Below are 17,786 nucleotides of genomic sequence, written 5' to 3' on the forward strand. Positions count from 1 at the left end.
CTTTGGCATAGGCATTCCAGCCTCTATTTCCAGGTTCAATGATGGAATATATCTTTTTTTTTAAGGACCCTGTAGGCCCTTGCACGGGGGTGGAATCGGGATGACTGAACGGACCTTGCGTGTTTACTGGCTGGATGCCCTTCCTGATGCCTATGTGGAGTTCACAGCAGACCATTACTCATTGCGCCCAGAGAGAGAAATATCTCCTGCTACCTAGGATCAAACTTTCAGCCTCCTCAATGTAAAGTGAGAGCTCCATCTCTATGTCACTCGATGCAAGATATCTAAGACATTGAGTGAAATCAGAAAGATTCATTTCGAGAGTTGGAGATAGCTGTGTTAAGATTCGAAATTGGAACATTTCATTTACAAAGTGCTTGGCGTGTGTATGATCCATAATAATTTCACAGGGTGGCCACGACTGTGATGGATGAGAGGTGACACCAACAGAAACCATGAGGACGAAGTGGGAAGCTTTAATAAAATCAGTGGAAGATGCCTGTAATATTAAAATAAAATGCACACACTATTAAAGCAGCCTTAATCAGCCTCCTGCTGCCTGTATTTCTCCAAAGGTTGGGCATGCTCTCCTTCTGAAGGGTGCCCCAAACAATCAAACTGAACATTTCTAAACTCAATACTTCCCTTTCCACAAGGGCCCTTTTCCTTTTCTTTTCTTTTCCAACTCAACGGATGTTGGAAAAATTATGAAAAATGGCTTGGGAACTCTGCCTTGTTTAGTCCATGACGTGAAAACCCTCCCAAAATTGAACAGAATGTGAGAAACTTTGGAATCATGGAAGAACCCAGCCAAAGAAATGTAGAGTCTAAAAATGGAGTGCCACATCTGGCTGGGAGTTAAGAAGAGAAACATCCCAGAAACTAAATCCTCTAATGCATCCCCGTGGAAGGATCAGCTGGGCAGAGGCTTACACAATCCCTGATTTCTCTATTAAAGGCCCCTCCCCCATCATGCGACCCAGAGCAGAATCTATGTAGGCTGGTTTGTGTTTCCTTGGTGCATCCCTAGACACACAAACATATGAACGGGTCACTGCCAATGAAGGGGTAAGGTAGGCTTTCCCTGTCTGAATTCAAAATACAGGTAGTTCTCGACTTAAAAGCCTTTGCTCAGTGACCATTCAAAGTTAGAACGGCGTGGAACAAAATGACATCCGAACATTTTTCACACTTACCGCCGTCGCAGCATCCCCACGGCCCCTTAGCATCAAAGCAGAGCTAGCTCACATCCCTGTAACACACCCACAATAGCCTTGTTAAAGCAGACGTACCTGTTGCCTCTGCCAAGCCGGATACTTTTTGTCCATAAATATCCGTCTTATTCCATGCAAAAGTATAGATGAGGTTGACGGCAGCCGGAAACCATTTCTGAGCCAGCCGCCCTTCAATTGTGACAGTGAGATGCACTTTGGTGATGCCAGGAGGGATCGTAGAATGCGTCAAGACGATGCGTAGCAAGGTTTTATATCCTGAGGTTCTGCTACTCAGGTAACTCAGCTTCACAAAGCTGGAAGGAAAAGATATTTCCTCCTGGACCACCTGGGGGAAAATGAGTTGTGCATGTTAACATCACAACAAATCTTGTCAGAATCTATCAGGTTGGGCTTCTCTGGTGACTGAGATAATGTTAATACACAAGGAATTCACTGCCACAAACAGAGCTGTGTTCACAGGTAGCTTTAAAGATAGCCTAGAGCAGGGCTGGTGAACCTTGGCTCCTTTATGACTTGTGGACTTCAACTCCCAGAATTCCTGATGAATCTAGGAATTTTGGAAAGCATCCAGAGTCATTTTTACAATGAGATGGGTGCATATAAATGTCATAAATAAAATAAACTATATTTCTGTACATATTAAAGTCACTACCGTAATTTATTAACCTTTATAATGGATGAATTAATGTCAAGAATTTTTACTTATTGTTTTCACTGCACACCACTCACACTGAATGTGAGACGGGCAGCAGAATCACACTGAAAGTGAGACGGGCAGCATCTCATAAATTTAATCAATAAATCAATTCAAGAGACAATCTTTAGATAGACCAAGAAGCCTATATGAACACTTGTCTGTTCCTTCCCACAGAGACCACTCCCACCAACAGTGACATGGGGAGCCACGAGAAGATAAGTTGAGAAAAAAACCCCACTCTCCACCATCACTGATGGTGTTACCTAGTATGAGTAATGAAGCGTCTACAAGAAAACAACCAAGCTCAGAGAGCCCCAGGAATCCCCATTTCTGTTCTTTTCTCAATAAAAGGATGACAACGTTTCCATCTCTCTTACCTGTAATTCAGGTATGACTGTTCCTCTTTCTGGACACGATCCTCCAAATGTTGTCAGAGGAAAAGGGATGACGATTGGATTCGGGCTGAGGAAGCTACTGACGTCACAGATGGGCAGTTCTGCCTCTGTCCTTTGCATGACCACTTTGTCTACCACAATAAACCTATTCCAGGCCAGCCAAAGAGTCCTTTTCACCGGAAGAAAAGGTGATCTATCAAAGATCAGGGTGGCTGAGATGCCTCCGACAGCCACTAGATCAAAACTGAAAAACAATATAAAACCATTTGATTTACCGGGAGACCATTTGGAACCAAAACTACCCCATTAGGTTTTTAAGCTCTTCTATTAAGTATCTTCTGCACCAAAGGTGCTTTACACCCCACCCCCTCCAAAAGGCAACTGGACTTTCTTTCTTTTTTCCTTGAAGACATTTCACTTCTCACCCAAGAAATTTCTTCAGTTCTGAATGGAAGAAGCTTCTTGGATGAGAAGCGAAATGACTTCAGGAAAAAAACAAAAGTCCAGTTGCCTTTTGGGGAAAAAAACACCATCCAAGACCTGGATGACTGAAAATCTCCATAGATATCTTTTGCACCCTACTAGTTGGGAATAGCCACCTAAGATGATCCAGGAGGACCAAAATAACTTGTCATATGCTATCATAACTTCTAAAAAGAGATCTTGAACAGAAATATCTCATTTTATTGCATCAACACTCAAGAACAGATAGTGTTTACGTGAACCTCCTTCTCTTAGATGTGAAACTATACAATTTTGTCCTGTCACGGTGAACACGAGACGACAGCTGATGTAAGTCTGAGCACTCTTTTTCTTTTCTAATTATGTTTTAACACAAGTTCTTGATCATCGACCAAAATAAAATTGACTTAGGCAATTAATTCCAACAATTCTGGAAAGAAGCAGATGAGGGAAGTCTGATACTACTTGTAGTAAACGTCTGTCTTTAGTAGTTGCTAGGCTGCTCGCATAGCAAAAATCAATGGGAACTCTGAGCTAAACAGTTTGGAGGTCAATGCCTGAAGGTAATTTGAAAGAGACACTTGCCTGTGTCATCTACCATGAGTTTTCATGTGATAGCTTATATTCCTGATGATCATGGTTTGAATGCCTCCATTTGGGTAGCCAAAACTGCATGACCCACACAAAAGAAAGAAACCCCCAAACACTGTGCTTTTTACTAAGAGTCAGTAGGTAGTGATAGAATGAAGTCTTCTGAATTCCAGAAAAGCGTAGAGCAGATAAAGAGCTACTTATTGTCTTATGATTTTAATATTGTCATTTAAAGTAAGTTGGCACAAATAAGACTTCTTTACTTTATGACTGGATGCACTTCTTATGGAAATCTTCCCTGGTAATGAATGCTGGTAAAGAGTTAGACTTAATTATGTATAATCCACCAAATTTCCCAAACATTACATAGATTATATACAGTGAGGAATAAAAAGATTACTTGCAACTCTGATCCTTCAAAATCTCTAAATCTCTCTCTCTCACCCACCCACCCACCCAGAATTCTCTTACAGCTGATGGCCCATGTCTAACTAGGAGAGAGAGAGAGAGAGAGAGAGAGAGAGAGAGAGAGAGAGAGAGAGAGAGAGAGAGAGAGAGAGAGAGAGAGAGAGAGAGAGAGAGAGAGAGAGAGAGAGAATGACTAGCTTCATTGCTTACACTCACAGCTATGAATTTTTTACTCTCAGTTTTAGAGTATTTACATTGCAATAAGCAGGAACAAAAGCATGAAATTTTTGAACATGAGCTTTTTCTGCCTCTGTGAGCTTTAATTGGTTGAACCGATTAATTGGTAGGTCCCTCATTTAATCAGCCAATTTTAATCTCAGGGCTAGGTTGAGATTTTATTTACTTCCTTTGGTTCAGATGCGTTACTGCACAAGGAAGAGAAGGGGGAAAAAACCATATAGATGTGTGTATATATGTCTATGTGCATGTGTAATTATGTGTGTATATGATGCAGCAGTTATGATGCTGGACTAGGAGTGGGAAAACCAAATTCTAATCCTTGCTTAGGCATGGAAGCCAGTTGAATGAATTTGGGCAAGTCCCTGCCTCTTAGCCCTAGACTTGCAGGTCAAAGAACATATATCTAACAACACTGGATTGACAGATTACAATCCACAACCTAAAGAAATTTTCATTCTGCTGTGGAGTCATTTGCACTTATTATACTCTTATGTCTGTCTCTCTGTCTACCTATTTATTCCCCCCATCATCCTTCCTTCCTTCCTTCCTTCCTTCCTTCCTTCCTTCCTTCCTTCCTTCCTTCCTTCCTTCCTTCCTTCCTTCCTTCCTTCCATCTATCTAACTATCTATCTATCTATCTATCTATCTATCTATCTATCTATCTATCTATCTATCTATCTATCTATCTATCATCTATTCATCCATCTATCATCATCATCTATTATCTATCTTACAGTACTGCATTTTGGACATACAGAATCTTTTATATGTAATCCATTCATTAATCAGTTGTCAGTCAATTGAGTCATCTATTCTTATTATGATTCAGATTCCTTAGAATCAGGTGGCATAAGTCTAATTTACATTCAAGTTTAATGTAATTGTTATGATGGTTGGCCACACACTCGGCCAGATGTTTAGAGTGGATTTGGCATTTTTACCCAGCTATCAAGTCCATCCTGATGAGAGAGACAGATTTTTGTTTTAATAATATTGCAAGTATCATTGCAGGATGCAAGCTGTTTCAAGTAAAGCTGCCTTTTGCAATTGACTGATGAGGAGGTTGTCAATGCCGATGATGTTCAACTGTTGTTGTTATATATGTGCTGCTGAGTCGTTCATTCATGAACTCGACAAAGTTCTCTTGGGCTTCAATCCTCACCCCTCCATCTGCTTTCAACCTGTTCCCCGAATTCCTTAATTAAAAAAATTCCCCCAAGAAAATAAACATTAGAGGAAGACATGAAAGCAACAATCATTTACCTTCCATCCTGTCGGCTGATGGTGTAGCCATAATCACTGTGATGCTGGAAACTCACATTGACCCCAACCAGAGGGGTTCCATCAACTGCTACCACTTGTCCTCGGATAACACAAGCACGTCTAGGTGGACAAAAGAGTGAGGTGGCCATGAAGAAAGATGCTAAGATAGACACAACTGACACACACTATTGGCATAATATATTTCACAACCAGTATGATGCAAGTCTACAGGAAGCTCATCTCATATAGCACTGTCCTCTTTTCTCCTTTCTTGGGCTACTCTCTTTTCACCTCCTTGTTCACCTAGTTCTGAATGTTGTGGCCACCTACAGAAGCTCAGGACAAAATGCAAGGAAGATGATTCTTTTTATTGGGCCTAGGTTGAGGCTGAGTGGGACAGAATTCAACCATGTTTCACTTCTCTAATTTCTTGCTTTCTCCCTTCCTTCTTGCCACAGATATCTCTCTCTCTCTCTCTTTACCAACAAAGTTTCTTTTTAACCCATATATATATATGGATCTTTGGTCATTCGGGTTTTTTCCCCGTGTAGAATTGAAGGTGTAGGAGCAACGTTTCGACGGAATGCCATCCGTCATCCTCAGGCTGGTGGCTTCAGCTTCCTATATATATACACCTCACACATCTCACACAGAAGACTTTTCACTTGGACTGAGAGTTAATTATTTACTCAAGGCAAACTACTTGTATATAAACAGAGAGCAAACCTCACTCCCTTTTATCTCTGATGATGTTATTTAGTTGGATAATGAAATGTCTGCAAGAAAACAGCCAGGCTCAATGAGCATCAAACATCACTCAAAGTCATTGTTATAAGCAGTGGAACTATGCAGATTTATCAATTTTGAAGTCAAAGCAGGATTTTGAGTATGGATTGGTGTGCGCATTAAACTGGCTAGGAACTAAGGACCCCACAATTACTATTAGGGTGACAACTGGCAAATAAACCAGCATCTTCTTCGAAAATGATAGCTACATGTTCTAATTCTCATGTAGTGTTAAGAATGTTCACTTTACACTAAATGAAAACCTAAAAGCCAATGATTAAAACTCTTAACTGTTTTTGAGAACAAGGATCACTGGCTAAGTGGCAGCCGTTTCTAGCGATAATCTTGGCTTATAAAAGTCACCTGGTGTGTCCCTGACAGTACTATTTCAGCCTTTCCTGTACAAGATTATTGTTGTTTTAGTTTTGACACATTGTTGTCAAAGTTGCCTCGTTTGTGGTTCTGAACAGAACAGAGTTGTTCTGTTTCAAAATGTGGTCTCCCCCTGCAAATATAAATAAATAAGATGCAACTGGTTAGACAAAGCACATTGTCAGTTTTATCTTGTACTTTTCTGTCTTGTGATTGCTGTGGCATTCACAGCTCAGCCAGACAAACACACACACATGCACCTATACAAAAATCACAAGTTGGTGTCTAATAGGGTAAATACGAAGTACAAGTTGAGACACGAACATTTCAAACTGACATGGACAGCTTCTGCACAGTGGCAGAAATAGGGCAAAACCAGGCAACTCATTAAAAAGATATGGAGACAGCTTATGAAAACTTTCGCCTTCAATTTATATTTATGCAGTACCTCATCATTTGTATATCGAGTTCAGGTGTTTCCCACTCTCTGTAGTACTTTAAAAGTTTCTATTTTAAGTGGGATGTTGGATTTGAAATGCTGGGAAGGTTGTTTTGTGCTGGATTTTCAAATGGTTTATTTAAGCCCATGTTTCAGTGTTTGCTTTATAAAAGGGGTGGTTGCGATTCAGCCATCCCACCTCAAAAGATGGCGTGAACTCATCAAGGAGAGAAGCAACCAGGAACTAAGGAGAAACTTCCTGACTGTTAGAACAATTAACCAGTGGAACAACCTGCCTCCAGAAGCTGTGGATGCTCCCAATACTCCCAATACTGGAAGTTTTTAAGAAGAGACTGGACAGCCATTTGTCTGAAGTGCTATAGGGTTTCCTGCCGGAGCAGGGGATTGGACTAGATGACCTCCAAAGTCCCTTCCAACTTTTTTTATTACTATATAAAACTTTTATTCATAAAACATGAAACTCAGTCAACTGAACACTCAAATTGACTGGCACTAATGGTTGACACGGGCTGCTGCCAGCATCCTAGGCATCAACCAGGTATCTCCTTAAAATGTAAGATGTTCCGAGTAGCGCACTTTTTTGTAGCTTTGCTGGAGTTATTTCAGGAAGCTGCAATTTCTTGATGTATTTTGCAAAGTTTTTGGACATAGTTCCCAGTGCCACAATGACAATGGGTGTCAGTGTTACACGTTTCATCCATAATCGCGCAGTTTCAATGGCCAGGTCGTGGTATTTCGTAATTTCTTCCAGTTCTTTTTCTTTGACTCTGGCATCTCCTGGTACAGCGATATCAATCAATTGTACGCTTCGGTTCTCTATGACTGTGATATCTGGCGTGTTGTGTTCCAAATGGCGATCTGTCTGTATTATTATTATTATTATTATTATTATTATTATTATTATTATTATTATTATTATTATTATTATTATTATTATTATTATTATTATTATTATTATTATTATTATTATAGAACCCCTTTTCTGAAATCCCCTTCTCTACAGAAAGGACCAAGACACAGTTTTTTTTTTAACTTGGCCCAATGTAAGAGCTCATAGTATTTATTTCCCTTTTTGATATTTTGGGTGGCGTTCTCGTTTTAGATCATTTTCATCATTTGCTGTTCGCTTCCTGGGATGCTGCCTTGAAATCTTTTAGCAAAAACATGGTGGGGAAGCAGTAAATAAGCAGACAATTACATAAAGATACAGGAGAACACATTTTAATTTGCATTGAAAACCACCGGCGGAAATAGGCCACGAAGGGCACTATAAATATATGCTTTTAAATCTCTTTGAAAAAGAAGAGGAAGAAAAAGAACACCTCTGCAGCTCCATAGATGACCGGATGAGAACAATAAAGTTTCAGAGATGCCAAAGAGGTTGAGAGAAACTGGTCCAAGCGCAGAAGTTCAGCCAAGTGGCCTACAAGCTCTGCAAATGAGTGATCAAATGCTAAAGAAATAAATCTGCAAATGGGCAATGCAGTTCAGGGGAGAGAACTGAAAACAACCTTGCTGCCACCTTCAAATATTATAATGGCATAACAGAGTTGGAAGGGACCTCGGAGGTCTTCTAGTCCAACCCCCTGCTGAGGCAGAAAACCCTGCACCATTTCAGACAAGTGATTGTCCAGTCTCTTCTTAAAAACCTCCAGTGATGGAGCGCCCACGATTTCTGGAGACAAGCTGTTCCACTGGTTAATTGTCCTCACTGTCAGGAAGTTTCTCCTTAATTCCAGGTTGCTTGTCTCCTTGTCTAGTTTCTATCTGTTGCTTCTGGTCCTGCCTTCGGGCATTTTGGAGAATAGCTTGACTCCTTCTTCTTTGTGGCAGCCCCTGAGATATTGGAAGACTGCTATTATGTCACCCCTCGTCCTTCTCTTCATCAGACTAGACATAAAGGTAAAGTAAAGGTTCCCCCGCACATGCGTGCTAGTCGTTTCCGACTCTAGGGGCCGGTGCTCATCTCCGTTTCAAAGCCGAAGAGCCAGCGCTTGTCCAAGGACGTCTCTGTGGTCATGTGGCCGGCATGACTAGACGCCAAAGGCGCATGGAATGCTGTTACCTTCCCACCGTCGTGGTCCCTATTTTTCTACTTGCATTTTTACGTGCTTTCGAACTGCTAGGTTGGCAGAAGCTGGGACGAGTAACAGGCGCTCACTCTGCTACGCGGCACTCGGGATTCGACCCGCCAAACTGCCGACCTTCTGATCGACAAGCTCAGCGTCCTAACCCACTGAGCCACCGCGTCCTCTACAGACTAGACATACCCACTGTTATTCATATGTTTTAGCCTCCAGTCCCCTAAATCATCTTTGTTGCTCTTCTCTGTACTCTTTCTAGACTCTCAACATCTTTTTTTTAATATTCTGGCAACCAAAACCGTTCACCACAACATAATTACGACTAATGATGTTTGATTCCCTCTAATTTTGTCCTCCAGCTTACAAAATTTTGACCTCTTCATAAAAAAAAACATGTTAGAAAATAGTGGGTCGTATACCGGTGGTGCTGGTACAAACATTTAAAATCTACTACGTAGGGCCAACTCTACTTATCTAAAGTAAGACCTCATATCATAAACAGAGCTTCCCAACACATTCCAGAGTAGATTGCAATAAGAATAGAAAATTCAGGTTTGTGGCTTTCATGGTAAACAAAGTGATTTAGTGTTGGCTATTTATTTACACTATTTATTTGCTTATGTCTATTTATTTATTATTAGTAATAAGGCATTAACTTTATTAATGCATTCCTCCACCCATCTATCTACCCCGTGTCTACTGCGTAGCACTCAAAGTGTCTTGCTCATTGTTTGCTATCGAACACATTTCCAGCATTCATTAGCTATCAGCACACGAGATATTAATTTCTGAAGTGCACTTCTGGTGCGGAAATTATGACAAGACCACTTTGCTTAAAAACATACAATTCATTGCATTAACCATTCCAGACAGATAAACTCAAGAGCTTTAGTGATATTTGTTCGTTTCCTCTTGTTGAGAATATTACCTCGAATAAGTTATTCATTCAACATTTATAATTTTATTGTGTGCATATAAAATAGGGGTTTTATCTGGATCTGGGAAAGTATGAAGTAGTACATTCATGGCAGTTGCACCAAACAATACCTCTCATTTATGTATCACCTGGTAGAGAAGTAAAAAAAAAAGACTAAGTGAAAGGTATATTCATAATCAAAGGGATGCTAGAGATTAGGCTATTCCTGGATAACCACATCATGGCGTTTTGGGGCTACAGTTAATTTCAAAGTTGAGAGAACTTCAGATTTTAAAGATAGGTAGTTTTAAAACATCACCTTTCGCTTTTCTGTGGAGCTCTACATTCTCGGAATGAATTGAAAGACAAAGGAAAGAAACAAGGAGAGACATTTATGTTTTTCTAGGTTATGGGAGGAGAAAATACTCCCCCCGCCTAAATCTTGCTCCAAGCCCAAGCTACAAACTGGATCAGATCATCATTCTAGCAATCTGGGTCAAGTAATGACCAACGTTCCATATTAGGGCACGGAGCTAGATTGCATGGTTCCTGCACATCCACAGTACGAAAGAAAGTAAAGCAAAGATGTAATAATCTCAAGATACTTCCCCCCCCCAATCTGGCAGATATGTGGGAATGGCAGCTCCTGAGACTCCTTAAGCCAACCGCACACGAAGGGGTAGAAACACAGAAACCAATCTTGAACAACTGTATCCCAAAGATGATTTTCCAAAAGACAACCAGACTTTCATGGGGTTGTTTTTTTGGTTTTTCTTTGAAAACACTTCACTTCTCATCCAAGAAGCTTCTTCGGTTCTGACGGAATGGTGGGGAATAGAAGGATTTCTATTCCTTCGCAGTCATCCGATGCTGAGCACTCTGAAGGTCACTCACTAGCTCTCCCGAGAGTTATCAAGGCCACTTGGGGCTTTAACTGTCCTCTCCGGGTCACCTGAATCGGAGTGCAAACAGGTGTGGAACCTTCTTGGGACTGTCGAAAGGACTTTGTGGTAGACAGGAGACAGGTGATGTCATATTCCCTCCCCCTGTGTTGAGAGACGTTGTTCAATTTTTAACATAGATGGCCTCTTTGACCATCTATCAAAGAGGTCTTTGATAGATGCTCAAACCAGTGGTCCTCTCTGTTCACATTCTGGACAATGACCGGATGACTGCAACGAATATAAATCCTTCTATTTCCCAGCATTCTGTCAGAACTGAAGAAGCTTCTTGGGTGAGAAGGGAAACATTTTCAAAGAAAAGAATCCAAGAAAGTCCACGTGCCTTTTGGAAAAGCACCTTTGGGACAACCATGACCTGGATGATTGAGAATGTCCATAGATGATCAACTGTAACATTCAAGAAACCAGGAAAAAATGGCTAATAATCAAAGGTCCCTGGGTACATCTAAGAAGTCCCTGGCTGGCTGTGCTACTCACAAAAAAAATGTCTGTGATATAAGAGGGAGGGAAGGACTTACCTGCTCTCAAATAAGACATCGCCTTGAATGACATGAGTGCTCTCCTTGCCAATCAGAAACTTGATCCTGTCATAAAAGAGTCTTGGTGAGTGCTGCAAGAAGGGAGGTTGACTTTGCTGAATGAGGTCCAGAGGATCAGGAGACCCTTGGCAGAGAGGGCTGGAGAAGCAATAACTCTGCTGACAGCAATCAGGATCCACACAGTCTGTCAAACCATCTGAAAAAGGGGGGAAATCAGAAAGACACACTGCAGAAGAGATTTTAAAAAACACAAAATGGTTGAATGCTCAGAAATGTAACCCATTTTTTTTAATCAAATGACAAGTGTGCAAACACAGGTTTGTGTGTCTGGATGAAGTCCAAGGAGAAGATTCAAGCTGGACATGAACCGCTTTCTAAATTTCTCCATCAAATCTAAACCATTTCTCAAAGGCAGGACTTTCCCTTAATTGATGAGTCTTATTGAAAAAGGGCACATAAGAAGGATGTGTCCTTGGGGTTTAAATCAGCTTGATCATGTTCAACCTTTGACTATCTCATTGTTAAATAAATGTAAGAACACCACGTTCCACCTATGAGAATATTACTGAAACTTTTTTTTCCTTTGATGGAGCAGTGGGCTAATGCCTCCTTAAGTAACACCAGCTACCTGCAATTAGTGCAGGTTCGAGTCCCACCGGGCTCAAGGTTGACTCAGCCTTCCATCCTTCCGAGGTAGGTAAAATGAGGACCCAGATTGTTGGGGGCAATAAGCTGACTTTGTAATAATGCCGCTTGGGGGGGGGGCGAAAGCCCTAATAAGCAGGCATATACATAGAATGAAGGCTATTGCTAAGCACATTGATTTGTGCTTCTTAGATTGTAAGCCGCCCTGAGTCTTCGGAAAAGGGCGGGATATAAATGGGATAAAAAATACTTCAAATTAAATTAAAACTGGTAGGAGAACATAAGATCTTTCTGCACTACGCATTCCCTTGACCTCTCCATCTATAGCAATTGCTTCTCATCCTCTTCAAACTTTTTAGACATGCTTAACTAGAAGATATGGACTTTCCACATCTTGAAGCAAGTATGAATAAGCTAAGAGTAAACTACACTGTAGTCAGAACTATAGATGGTAATATCAGAGGTAGACTAGAACCATTATTTCCTGCAGAACGCAAAGCACATGTTATGACCCACACTGGCTGTATTAACACTACATGCCGAGCCCTAAACTTGGGTTTACAAAATTAATTGTGCTTCAATTACATGCTAATTCAATTCCGATCAAATCAAATCTTTATTACAGTCATAGACGAGAATAAACATTCTACTAAATGGTCTGAAAAAGTCATATTATGGCTTAGCACAATGCCCTGTGTTTCATAACACACAGTGTACAAACTCCCCAACCATTTTTTAGTCTAGTCCTACATGATGGGTGAACCTATTGTCAATGCTGCTAACATCGAATGTCATTGCTTGACAAGAGATGAAGAAGTAGCTATTTCATATGTTAAACTTGTGTATTGCTTTAAGACTTGTGTATTGTTTTAGTTTAAAATTGGGGGGAGGGAAGAGTAGGAATGCACTTTCAAGGCCATTTGTCTCTCTAAAGAAGATAAGGGAAACTGATTCTTTAAATTAATTGGAGAATATGATTAATGACAAAATTAGAAAGGTGGAGAATTGTGTTTTAATATATTGTGCAAGGGGAGGAGATTTCAGATTCCAGATTCCTTCGAGCAAGCATTTGCCGGTGTATTAGCCTAATAAAGGACTTTTAAGGTAAACAATGCCTCAGAGTCACTTGAAAAGCCCATACATTGGAAACTTGACACCTATCTATGTAGGAGATGTCCAGCCTGAGCAGGAGGGAGGCGTCAAATGTTTCATAAGTTCCTGCATGCCCACAAGTTATCTAAATCAAGCCCTAAATGAATTCCTTTCTTTTTTATTATTCCTTTCTTAACAGTCCCGCTATTTTCCCTTGACCGTTAGTAGCTCAGATTCTTGTAGAGAACTTCAGCTTGCAATAAATCTTTATGCTCATATCAGCTGCCTGAATCTCCTGATTTCTCCGGCGCTTAACAATCAACTTCTTCACTTTCCAGAATCCTGGTGAGAATGACAACTTAAAGCCAGGAGTGAATTTCATGGGGGCTGCATTTTTTTTAAAGATTTACAATTGATATCTCCTTCAGTCCGGTGCAATAAAGGATGAGTCATTTTTGGGAAGATAATCCCTTTTTTAAAAAACAAACAAACAAACAGAAAGGGAAGACATATCGCACCTGATTTTGGCAGTACTTATGACCACCATTGAGCCCAAAATTTATGTTGCTATGTGAGACGCTTGTTAAATGAGTTTTGCCCCATTTTGTGACTTTGCTTGCTCACTGCGCTTGTTAAGTTAATAACCCGGTTGTAAAGCGAACCTGGCTTTGCCACTGACTTTGCCTGTCAGAAAGTCACAAAGCGTGATGGAATTCCAGAGTAGCTGCAGTTCCTAAGATCATAATCTTAAAAGAGAGAGAGAGAATAAGACAGAGGAGGTAGGAAAAAAAACCTGTCAGATATGAGGATGAAACAGAGAATGAAAAATGAGGCAGGATGAGAAAATAAGAAAGAGAAGACACCAGCTCCATAACATTTCTCTGACTTTCTTACTTCCGCGCTCAGGCAATTATTTAAACTACTATTTTAAGTAGTAAAAAATTGCCCTCCATTTCTTCCCTTAGTCCTCATTCAAGCAGAATAATAAGAATGAGTTTTTGATGAATTTATTTCAAAGGCGAAAGCTTGGGAGGAATGTCAGTTGTGTGATTCTCTTCCACTTATTTGAGCTATAGGATGTCTTATGTTCTTTCTCTAATTGGACAACTCTTTCTCCAGACAGATGCAGCCCCTTGGCTTTTGGTAGATCCATTACATCCCAAGATAAGATCTCCCGAGGAAATGGTTGTCATGAGGCTTCCTCAGAGGTTTGGACAGGCTGGGAGGCTTCGGAATAATGAAATAACATCTTCTAGTCAAACCACACCCATAAGACCTTCCATCCATTCCAACTCTAAAGCTTCATCCAGAGAAATATGAAGGAAATTCTCAAGCATCCTGGGAATAAGGGAGAATCTGAGAAACATCTAACAGTGCAGAAAAGAGCAACAAAGATGATTAGGGTGCTGGAGGCTGAAACGTATGAAGAACATTGAAGGAACTGAGTTTGTCTAATCTGATGAAAAGAAGGACTAGGGGTTACATGATAGCAGTGTTCCAATATCTGAGGGGCTGACACAAAGAGGAGGGGGACAACTTATTTTCCAAAGCACCAGAAGGCAAGAAAAGAAACAATGGATGGAAACAAATCAAGGAGAGAAGCCACCTAGAACCAAGGAGAAGCGTCCTAACAGTGAGAACAATTAAACCGCTGGAACGGCTTGCCTCCAGAAGTTGTGGGTGCTTCATCACAGGAAGCTTTTAAGAAGAGACCAGACAGCCACTTGTCTGGAATTGTATAGGGTCTCCTGCTTGAGCAGGGAGCACCTGCAGCCGGCGTCAACTTCCCTCCGCCCAGTACGCTCCCACAGAGAGGGCCTCCTCAGGGTGCCGCCGGTCAAAGAATGTCGATTGGTGGTCCCCAGGGGGAGGGCGTTCTCTGTGGGTGCACCGGACTTATGGAACCATCTTCCGGTAGAGCTCCGGATGGCGCCCGACCTCCGCTCCTTCCGGCGCGACCTTAAAACCCATCTCTTTAAGGAAGCGGGCCTGGCCTGATGGGACGGGGTGGGTTTGTTATTATGACTTTAATTTTAAATTTGTACTATGGGCATTGTTTAATCATGTTTTAATAATTTTAACTTTTGTATCTGTCTTTTACGTATTGCCCTGTTAACCGCCCTGAGTCTCTTGAGAGAAGGGCGGTATATAAATTAAATAAATAAATAAATAAAATAAATAAATAAATAGAAGACCTCCAAGCTCCCTTCCATGATTCTATATTCTATTCAGCATTCAGTATCTGTCCCAAGGGAAAAGAGCTTTTGAGAAAGTGCAAGTCATATTTTGCAATAGCAGTATTTTTCAAGATTATGGGCAAAGCATTCCACGCGCATGATACAGAAAGAAAAATGAGGCTTGTGCATGGAACAGAAGGTTTAACCAACGGGTTTCGGTTTGAAGAATGGAAATGCAAGAAGGGGAAAAAAGGGTTTATAAGGAGAAGGAAGTGAAGGATGAGGCAGGCAATACGCAAGACTTTGGAAAGGGAAAAAAAGTAGCATTTCATTTACTATATAAAAAGATATGCTGGATTGTTCTGCACAAGGTCAGTGAGAGGTGTGGGACAGGCTTACTAGAAAGAAATAGAATGCAACAGTATGCATGGATCTAATTATTAAGCTAATTTAAAATTTCATTTGAAACAAGGAAAGCAATAAGGAAAGGTAAAGTAAAGGTAAAGGTTCCCCCGCACATGCGTGCTAGTCGTTTCCGACTCTAGGGGACGGTGCTCATCTCCGTTTCAAAGCCGAAGAGCCAGCGCTTGTCCGAGGACGTCTCTGTGGTCATGTGGCCGGCATGACTAGACGCCAAAGGTGCACGGAACGCTGTTACCTTCCCACCGTAGTGGTCCCTATTTTTCTACTTGCATTTTTACGTGCTTTCGAACTGCTAGGTTGGCAGAAGCTGGGACGAGTAAAAGGCGCTCACTCTGTTACGCGGCACTCGGGATTCGACCCGCCAAACTGTCGACCTTCTGATCGACAAGCTCAGCGTCCTAACCCACTGAGCCACCGCGTCCCTTAAGGAAAGGTAGATAGAGCAAAATAATGGAAGGAAAAAAGGGAGGGAAGGAAAAAAGTTTTAATGGGCAGGGCAATGCTTGACTCAAGATAGAGGCGTAACTGTGGGTCCTGGTACTTTCTGAGCTTGGTTGTTTTCTTGCAGATGTTTGATTACCAAATCAGGTAACATTAACAGTGCTAGAAGAGAGAGGGCTTTGGGAGAGAGGAGGAGGAGGAGGAGGAGGAGGAGGAGGAGGAGGAGGAGGAGGAGGAGGAGGAGGAGGAGGCGGCGAAAAACTAGGAATGTTGGATCCTTGGTGTTCTCTGAGCTTGGTTGTTTTCTTGCAGACGTTTCATTATCAAACTAGATAACATCATCAGTGCACAGAAAAGTAAAGAATTACATCCCAGCTTTAATCCAGGTAACAGTGAAAGTGGAAGCGTTCAGTGGAAAAACAAGAACCCAGACAAGAAAAAAAATATCTGACTACACATTAGGAGAGAAAGACAGAAAAAAGGGCCCTCAGAAAAAAATTTAAAGGAATAGTATTGGAGAATAATAATAAACCTTTATTGTCAAAGTACAACATGTGTACATTGAGATTAGCTGAGCCTCCCCCCCCCCGTGCTCTCTCCCCCCAACACACAGTGACAACAAACCCTCCATCCCACCACACTATGTGAACCAACTACACCACACACCGGCCTCCCAAGTCAATTCTGCATAAGATTATGTCCCATTTAAAAGCCTAACAGCCCACGGATAAAAGCTATTTTTCAGCCTGTTCGTACGGCTGGCTATACTCCTGTATCTCTTACCCGATGGTAGGAGAGTAAAGAGATACCGTCCAGGGTGTGAGTCGTCCCTGAGAATTTTCCTCACTCTTCCAAGGCAGCGAGCCCTGGCGATGTCATCCAGTGGTGTCAGGGAACAGCCCACAATGTCTTGTGCTGTGCTCACTACCCTCTGTAATAGTTTCCTGTCCGCGGCTGTCAGACCAGCATACCAAACCACAATACCATACGAGAGGACACTCTCTATAGTAGACCGGTAAAAGAGAGTCATTAGATAACTGTCTTTCAATATTTGAGGGGCTGCTACAGAGAAGAGGGAGTCAACCCATTCTCCAAAGCATCCGAGGGCCTGGCAAGAAGTAACAGATGGAAGCTAATCAAAGAGACATCCAGTCTAGAATTATTTTATTTATTTTTTATTTTAATTCCATTTATATCCCGCCCTTCTCCGAAGACTCAGGGCGGCTTACAAGCTTAGCAGTAGCCTTCATTCTATGTATATGCCTGCTTATTAGGGCTTTCACACACACCCCAAACGGCATTATTACAAAGTCAGCTTAATTGCCCCCAACAATCTGGGTCCTCATTTTACCTACCTCGGAAGGATGGAAGGCTGAGTCAACCTTGAGAGAATATGGACATATTTTCTCTCAGTAAGAAGAAATAGTCAGTGGAACAGCTTGCCACCAGAAGTGGTGGTTTCTTCACCACTGGAGGTTTTTAAGAAGAGATTGGACAGCCATTTGTCCAGAATGCCATAAGGTCACCTGCTTAAGCAGGGGGTTGGACTAGAGCTCACTTTACACTCTGTTATTCTGTTATTTGGTAATATGAGAGTT

At 41.4% G+C, this 17,786-nt stretch overlaps 1 protein-coding gene across 1 annotated transcript in view; it reads right to left on the reverse strand.

Moving 5' to 3' along the window:
- Nucleotides 1–17,786, reverse strand: part of TENM1 (teneurin transmembrane protein 1) — a gene marked incomplete at its 5' end in the record, with an annotated part of 270,481 nt that overhangs the window by 77,409 nt on the left and 175,286 nt on the right. The window contains 4 exons of the mRNA XM_081336372.1: nucleotides 1,293–1,560; nucleotides 2,310–2,571; nucleotides 5,292–5,411; nucleotides 11,390–11,606. Coding sequence (XP_081192498.1) covers nucleotides 1,293–1,560; nucleotides 2,310–2,571; nucleotides 5,292–5,411; nucleotides 11,390–11,606 — 867 coding nt within the window. The remainder of the gene's footprint in view (nucleotides 1–1,292; nucleotides 1,561–2,309; nucleotides 2,572–5,291; nucleotides 5,412–11,389; nucleotides 11,607–17,786) is intronic.

This window comes from Vipera berus (assembly GCF_964194415.1).
Source record: "Vipera berus genome assembly, chromosome: 11".
NCBI lineage: Eukaryota > Metazoa > Chordata > Lepidosauria > Squamata > Viperidae > Vipera > Vipera berus.